Source organism: Galeopterus variegatus, unplaced genomic scaffold, assembly GCF_000696425.1.
Source record: "Galeopterus variegatus unplaced genomic scaffold, G_variegatus-3.0.2 Scaffold88, whole genome shotgun sequence".
NCBI lineage: Eukaryota > Metazoa > Chordata > Mammalia > Dermoptera > Cynocephalidae > Galeopterus > Galeopterus variegatus.
The window spans coordinates 465,170-473,634 of NW_007726199.1; the positions used below are offsets into that span (position 1 = coordinate 465,170).

General features: G+C 38.2%; 1 protein-coding gene across 1 annotated transcript in view; it reads left to right on the top strand.

Annotated features, from left to right (window-relative positions):
• The window catches only part of NFKB1 (nuclear factor of kappa light polypeptide gene enhancer in B-cells 1), a 93,485-nt gene that overhangs the window by 62,999 nt on the left and 22,021 nt on the right, over window positions 1-8,465 (top strand). The window contains exons 10-12 of the mRNA XM_008580828.1: window positions 4,272-4,415; window positions 5,793-5,882; window positions 7,024-7,209. Of these exons, the coding sequence (XP_008579050.1) occupies window positions 4,272-4,415; window positions 5,793-5,882; window positions 7,024-7,209 (420 nt within the window). The remainder of the gene's footprint in view (window positions 1-4,271; window positions 4,416-5,792; window positions 5,883-7,023; window positions 7,210-8,465) is intronic.

Consider the following 8,465-nt stretch of genomic DNA (forward strand, 5'->3'; position numbering starts at 1 on the left):
TTTTTTTTTTTTTTTTTTTTTTTTTCTGAGGTTGTGACGTCTCCACTGTTGGGTCAGATTGCAGTGCATTCTGCGTACTAGGGGTTTGAAAACATTGTCAGCATGAGAACTTTTATGTCCTGCACATGAAATTTCATGCACTATCTCAGTATATAGACCAGACAGGCTCTGGTTAAAGTAGGGGTGGAGGGCCCTGCCCACCTGACCTTTCCCAGAGGTTCTTCCACATCTTTTCACTTCCCCACCCAGGAGCTGACCAGGGTCTTCTGAATGCTTCTGTCTGCACAAAACAATTTGGAAATCACTGCTTTGGTTTAAACACCCTTCTTTAAAAGTAGACACAGAAGAGAGACATGGCAATCTGGGGGACTTTCTGAGAAAAAAAAAAAGATTTCTTCTCCTGAAATAACGTCTTCAAAATAATGTCAGTTTTTGCTAACACAGAGAATCTTGGAAAAAAGAAAACAGGTTACCTACTTATGTATGAGCCTAGACACATTCAAAGCTGAGCTTGGTTTCTAGGCTGCCTGTCTACCTTTCCAGTGGTGCCTGTGTATCAAAAAGTATGATATAGCAGAGGCATGTTTAGACTTCTACTTTCATTGCCATGCTATCCTAGTAGGAGCTGTCTGATGCTGAAATTAGGGAATTGGGTCCCCCTGAAAGTTCACAGTTGTACATATGTGCTTCAAGCACATACCTTCCAGCTATCATTGATTCAAAGTGCTGTGTAAAACAAACAGTATAAGAACCATCCGGAAAAATAGTAGAGTTAGTCCTTGAGTACCAAAGGCAAGAATGGCTGACATGTATGTATTGTGATTGACTCATGAGATTAGAACTCTTTTATTGAGGATAACAAATGACCTTATTCTATAAGATCTTCTGGATTGTAGAAACCCAAAATAATAGGCCCGAGGAGAAATAATCACACCAGTTGTATGACTGGGCAGACAGATAGCAGGCTATTTAATATTAGAGAAAGTATGTGGAAATGAATCCAAACTATACAACCCAGAGAATCGTTGTATACATTTCTTAGAAGTCACTGAACACACCTTTCACTAACCTCAGTTCTTACAGTCACTCCCTATCATCTCATTGCCTAATTTTATATTCTCCATTATTTTTATCAATACATAAACTTGTTGTATCTATTTATTTATGTGTCTCTTATCTTCCTCCCACCCTCAGTAGGAAGAATCTTCTTTAGAGCACAGACTTGGTCTTTCATGTTCACTGCTGTGTCTCCAGCATCTAGAACAGTATATGTTATATAGTAGACGTTCATTAAATATCTATGGACTGACTTATTGATTGACCGACCAAGTTGCCACTCTCATCCAAAAGGCTGGTAATATGTCGGGTGCCATCAAGTAAGAAATTAGACATAGGTCTAAAACATTATCCTTTCATTATATAGAATCATTCAGCCCTGAACTCTGCGTCCTCTATGATCATTGGCATTGTACCTCACAAAACTTCATGGAGATGGGTGGGTCCAGGGCCGATAGTTAGAGTAATCAAGAGAAGGATGATTAACAAGGGAAGAAGATAGGAGATGAACTGCTATATGAAAGCAAAAAAAGGCCACAATGACTTCTCAGTCTGAAAAGATGGAGATTAGGAAGAAACAGAATCGTAATTTTTTAATTATGAAAAGTATGGTCAGGCTAAATGCAGGCTTCTTTGCTGGTAAACTAGAACCCAAAAAGTCAGAATGAGGTACTTTTAAGGCACAGGCACAGGCACAGGAAAAGGTGGTAGAGGCAAAAAGTTTATTTACATTTGTGAATTAAACTATTACCTAAAGTCATCAACTATTATTTAAAGTCATTGATTATTATTATACAGACCTATTTCAGAGTGTTTCCCAAAGAAAGACATCCTAATGTAATGGAAAAATTACTGGACTTTGTGTCTGACCTTCACTCTGCCCTGACCTCAGACAAGTCACTTAACCATCCTAGCTTCAATTTCCTCTTCTACAAAAGGAGAACTTGTAGTGAGTGGCTACTTGGGTCCCTTCTAGAATAGGTTGATATTTCATAGTACATCCCATGGTGAAGCTGTCAAGGCATACCACAAATATAAATGAACCCAGTATGAAAATCTCCATGTTCAACTCTATGGAGATCCAGACTGTAGGTTCTTTCATAAAGCTTGTTGTGTCAAATTTTCTGTTATCAGTTTTTTATCATTAAAAGCTTTCTGGCTGTAGTATAGATAATATTTTGAAAATTGGCTCTTGAAAATTCCCATTTTACAATGAAATACAGCCCATGAACATCTTTGGTTTAAGGTAAAAGGAGTACATAGAAAATACTAACTGGTCTCTTTGCTGGAAGCCATGTCAGTAGATAACATTTATTTCTAAAGATGAGTAAGTTGTCTTCTTCCCTCTTGTGTTTCATATTTCTACAATGGACTAATATTTTATGTGAGATCAACAGTTTATAGGATGAGTAATGAGCTACTAATTACTTACGGAATAACTGATGGGGAAATTTGATAAATCTGTCCAAAAATCTTTGATAAGGAAATTGTTAAAGTTTTTCCACTTCAAGGTCACCCCTTTCTAGTGGAAGCACATTTTTCTCAAAATTTGTTCACCTTGGCTTTTTTCTTCCTAATAAGTCTGGACATGCTCGGTTTTTAAATGATTATTTAAGCATACTTTGCTACCCCACTTTCCCTGGCTTCATCTTTCAACTGCAGTTAGATGATCATGAGATAATCAGTGAACAACAGCCTTCTACCTAGCCCTGAGATGACTGAAACAACCACATAATTAGAAGTAATTGAAGATCTTTCTGAAAATAAACAATGACAACAACAGACATTGATGACTCAGAAACAGGTCCAGTGTTAAGTATTGGGCTGCTGATTGAAAAAAGAATACCACATTGACTGTTTATTTATTTAATTTAAACAAAACCCAAAACACCTCCTTCACTTCTTCTGCCCAAAAGAGAGAAGGGAGAAAAACAACATTTGGTAGGAAAATCACAGAAGAGAAAGAAAGAGAAACAGAAAGAAGAAAGAAAATCGCAATAATAGACCACAGAGGCAGTGACAGAACTCAGAGGGGCTGGCGAGAAGCCAGATAGTGAGACACAGAAGACAACAGCAACACATGAGGAAGGAGGGAAGTCCAGCCGGTACCTAGACCTGAACCATCAGAAGTCTCAGAGGGCATCACTTCATTTTAGTCAGGTAGTGGTCTTGAACTTTTAGCCCCCTCTTTCATTGTGTTTCTGGGATCCACCCCATTTTTATTATCATGGTGATCACAAAGAGACAGACCTCCATCACCTGTGTCTGCACTGTGTCTGCCTCTCACTTGACTCTTTAGTATGTCCTACGCACGAGTGACAGATGAATCATCCTTAAATACCACCCTGTACACATCATTCCACCGTTCAGAAACATTCTGTGGCTCTCCTGCGTGTGAATTAATTATCTTAAATTCATATACTAGGTGGTCCATAGCGTGGTTCAGGTCAGCCTCATAGCTCAAGAATTCCTTATTCTAAACTTTGGCTTCAGCCAAACTGATCTACTGTTGTTCTCATAAGCACCCCATGCACATCTTTCTTTCATTACTTTGTTCCCTCCATATCCCCTTCCCAGAACATCTTTCTTTTCCTTCTCGTTAAATATAGTTGATTCTGGGAAGCATTTCCTGAATTTCCCAGCCCTCAGGGACCTCGTAGAATTCTTTGCCTGAACACTTAGAATACTGGTCTTCACCGTGAATTTAACATGTGTAGCATTATGGTGCTGTCTTGCCAAGTCTTCATCCACTACCTTAAAATTATGTTGGAGGGTCCTTGATGACAACAAAGACATTATGTCATTCTTCTTTTTATCTCCAGCATTTAACTCTTTGTAGATGCATAAAATAGCTGTTTTGTGTGACCAAGCAAAAATGTTCAATAATTTTTTTTTAATTCCTTGTTTTTAGTATCTCAGTCTTTGATGGGCACTCCCATCTCTCACTAATTTTAACAACATTGGGGATTTAAGAAACTGTCACAGAGTGGATTTGGGTGTGTACTGCTCTGTGGTCTCTTGAGGCTTGTTCTTGGTCTTCATACCCATTGGAATAAATGTAATGCTTCTTGAAATTTGGCATCTCTTCCTCCTTGAATGCTTTCTATTTCCCTTTAAGATGTTTAAAAATACCATCAGAATCAATAGTATTTCTGTGGCTGATGGTGGAATGGAATCAATCTTTTCTCCTCTGGTTTCTCTTCCTTTAAATACAGATAAAGAGGAAGTGCAGAGGAAACGGCAGAAGCTCATGCCCAATTTCTCGGACAGTTTTGGCGGTGGTAGTGGCGCTGGAGCTGGAGGCGGAGGCATGTTTGGTAGTGGCAGTGGAGGAGGGGGTACTGGAAGTACAGGTCCAGGTACTGAAAATTTATTCTTTCTAAAGTTTTTCATATTGAAGAGGGTAGAATTTTCTTTTCCCAGGTTTCTGAGCATGACCGTGGGTTGAGTGGCTATGACATTATTAAGTATGATATATTAATTAAAATTTTCCAGCACATGTAAATTTATTTTCCAAAGAAATGCATGTTCATTTTATAATATGTAGGTAATCTCAAAAACTGTAAGAAAAAAACGTCGCCCAAGGCCAGTTATCTGAAAAATACCTCTCTAAACATTTTGGTTTATTTCCCCTGTGTGTGTGTGTGTGTGTGTGTGTGCGTGCGTGTGCATAGTTGTCTTGGTATTCTTTTGAAAATATTTTGCATATACTACATTGTAGTTATATGTTACATATCTGTATATACTACATTGTAGATTATATATACTACATTGTAGAAAATTTGAAAATATGTAAAATCCTGCCATCAAAGGTTAACCACTTCTAATCTTTTTTTATGTGTACATTATAGTAGATAATTATGAATTTTCCCCTGAGTACAGCTATGGCCATCATTATGCATATTATTTTAATCCATTTATTTGTATTAGCTATTAATTATCATTGCACCATGACTATCTGTATAGATTCATATGTGCTGCTTTTACCTAATATGTTAACATAAGCATTTCCCCAATGGTAATATAAACTTTATGTAAGTGTAATTGTTTAAGCATCATTTTTAATGACTCAGAATATTTTATTAAGTAAACAGACCATAGTATAACTTACTTGAATGTTGCTTCCCATTTTCTGTATAAAATGCTGTACAGAACTCCTATTCACATTGCTTTTCTTTTATTACAGATTATTTTTGTAAGTTAGATTCTTTGAGGTAAAATTACTATGTCAGAAGGTATGACATCTAATGCCAGCTGCTTCCCCAAACAATTTTACCTGTTTATGCTTCCACAAAAAATGTACGAGAATGAGCAGTGGTGGCCATTTTTCCATTGAGGAGTCAGTATGTTTTTGTGTTTTGTTTGGTTTGGTTTTTCCCTCCAGAGGTTACTTTAATGTCTTCTATGTGAGCAAGTCTGAGTTTGCATGGTGACCACTCAGTCAGCCTCTCACCTTCACACGGGTGTGGGAAACTCTCCATCTGGAACTCTTCCATGCTGCCCAAGTCCAGGGCACTGCCTGAGTCGACAAAATGTAAACTTGGCCAAAGCGGGCTCCTGATTGTCCCATGACCGCCACGATGCATCTTATAACTCTCAGCAGGAGCACCATGTGTGGGCACAACATGGTCCTCCCACTCCAAAGTCTGTGCTCACCTGAGGGATGGTCACTAAGGTTTGCTGAGTCTTTGTAAAAAGTCTTCATGCTGTTCCATTTGTTTTACTTGCCATTGCAGGGTATGGCTTCCCACATTATGGGTTTCCTACATATGGTGGAATTACCTTCCATCCTGGAACCACTAAATCTAATGCTGGGATGAAGCATGGTAAGTACGACTTTTTTTTAAAACCAAGGAAAGAAAAAAATTGCCAAAAAAGGTTTTTTAAATCATTACTTATCACAATGTAATTATCATCTTGAAAAAATTGATGAATGCAAATAAGCTAAGAAGATACTTTTCCAAAAATTATTATTTCCTGTGGATGGTATAAATTCTATTCCTGATGCTTGTAAGTGGCATGAACAGGGGAAAGAAATGAGCATTAAAAAGAGACATACAGAGTCTTTACTATTCAACATTAAAAAATCACCAAATTTATCTATTCTCTCCTATTTTTCCTTAAATACTACACTTTTGAAATAATTTTGAGTTTAATAGGGTTGGTCTTTTCCCATCAAATGCATACCCTGACTAACAGTTATACTGTGTGTTCATAGTTTATATTACATGTCAATTCTAGTGTACTCATTAAATAGTACTATGAAGTCTTCCCATTTGTTGAATGCCTATTTTATACCAGGTGCTTTTACATATTTTAACTGTGATCTTTACAACTGCTCTGTAAGGAAAATATTAGTATCTCCATTTTACAGACAGAAGGCACTGAAGTTCAGAAATGTTCATTCACTTGCAGAAGGCACGTAGTTGTTAGTGGCAGAAACACAATTTGAACCAAATCTGCCCATAAAACCTAGGTGCTCTCATAGTACCTGTCACATAACATAGTCAGATTTGAAAGAGCGTGATCAGAAATGGTGCACTAGATAGCTCCCACAGTAAAGAATGTGGATTGAGATCACATCTTCACAACTTGTTTTATTAATTGGCATTAGGAAAGAGATACTCATAGCTGCTCTGCTTTCAGGAACTTTAAAAATTCCACTTTGCTGCAATTCACAGAAGAGCTTTATTTCATTTTTCTCCTTTACGAATAAACAAAATGATGTGTTTTTATAAGTATATTTTTTAAATGTTTTTTCAAAGTGAGAGTTTTAAGATAACTCAAAACATGTTATTTGTGATATGACCATTTTAAAAAGAATTTTTAAGTATTGTTTTTCTTTTCCCTTTGCAGTAAACTTGCCTCATACCTTTATCTGGCCTACATTGAAACAATGAATTATAACAATTAATAGATTTTACTGAGAAAAAGTTAATGTTTTTGCATTTATCTTGGGAACTATAGACACTGAATCTAAAAATGGCCCTGAAAGTTGTGACAAGAGTGATGACAGAGAGGCTGTAACAGGCTCTGGGAAAGTAATTGAAACCACAGAACAAGATAAGGAGGCTTGCGAGTCCAGCAATGGGAACGATGAGGTTGCTCTGACGTATACAGTGGGAGTAAAGGAAGAGAATGCTGGGTTTCAGGGTAAGTGGGCACACAGATGATTACATTATATTGGTTGGCTGGGCAAGGGTCAATTCTAAGTGTAGGAAGCTATTTCCAGAAGACGGGTTTATCTTCTGTTAATCTAAAGATGATATATCAATATCTAGTTCAATGTGCTCTTCAAAGCCCTGTATGCCTTTTGAAAAGCATGTGTCTTGTACCCACACTGGGATTTCCATTTTCCCAGTGTTATCTTTAAACATAAAGTACAGAAATTTACATGCACATTCTCCTTGTAATCATCCAGTTTTAGGGTGTTGTGAGAGATAATCAACTTCTTTTCTGGCACAGATAATAAATAGAGAACAGTTTCCATAACCATAATATCACCTCTTTCTAGAATCTAGTTTAACTGTCATACTGAAATAGAACTTTGGGGGCCGGCCTGTGGCTCACTCAGGAGAGTGTGGTGCTGATAACACCAAGGCCACGGGTTCGGATCCCATATAGGGATGGCCGGTTTGCTCACTGGGTGAGCATGGTGCTGACAACACCAAGTCAAAGGTTAAGATCCGCCGGTTTGCTCACTGGGTGAGCATGGTGCTGACAACACCAAGTCAAAGGTTAAGATCCGCCGGTTTGCTCACTGGGTGAGCATGGTGCTGACAACACCAAGTCAAAGGTTAAGATCCCCTTACCGGTCATCTTTAAAAAAAAAAAAAAAAAAAAAAAAGGGAGAGTGCAGTGCTGAAATAGAACTTTGCCTGAAAATAGGAACTTTTCTTTTTCATCCTGTTGCCCTCTTTGAAGAAGTTGGATTAGGAGAAAATGTACGTTTGTGTTCACTTTGAACCAATATTCATTAGTGTATGTGTCATGATTCCAGATCATCCTAGATTGTGCTGAGAAGACTTCTTCTGTAAAGGGAAAAATAGTAATTATTTAGACTTGGTGGCCACATATGATTTCTATTGCACATTCTTTTTTTTTTTTTTTTAACACGCTTTTAAAAATGTACAAACTGTTGGGCCGGCCCGGTGGCGCACTGCTACAGTGCGCTGCTTGCGAGCATGGCGGCGCTCCCGCCGAGGGTTCGGATCCCACATACAGACCGGTTCCCGCTCACTGGCTGAGCAAGGTGAGGCCGCAACACCGAGGGTTGCGATCCCGTTGCCGGTCCCGGTCCGGTACGGGCACGACACTGAGGGTTGCGATCCGTTGCTGGCCACGGAAAAAAAAAAAATAAAGAAATAAAATGTGGATTCTCTAATTGTGGAGGTCATTCAATCAAGGGG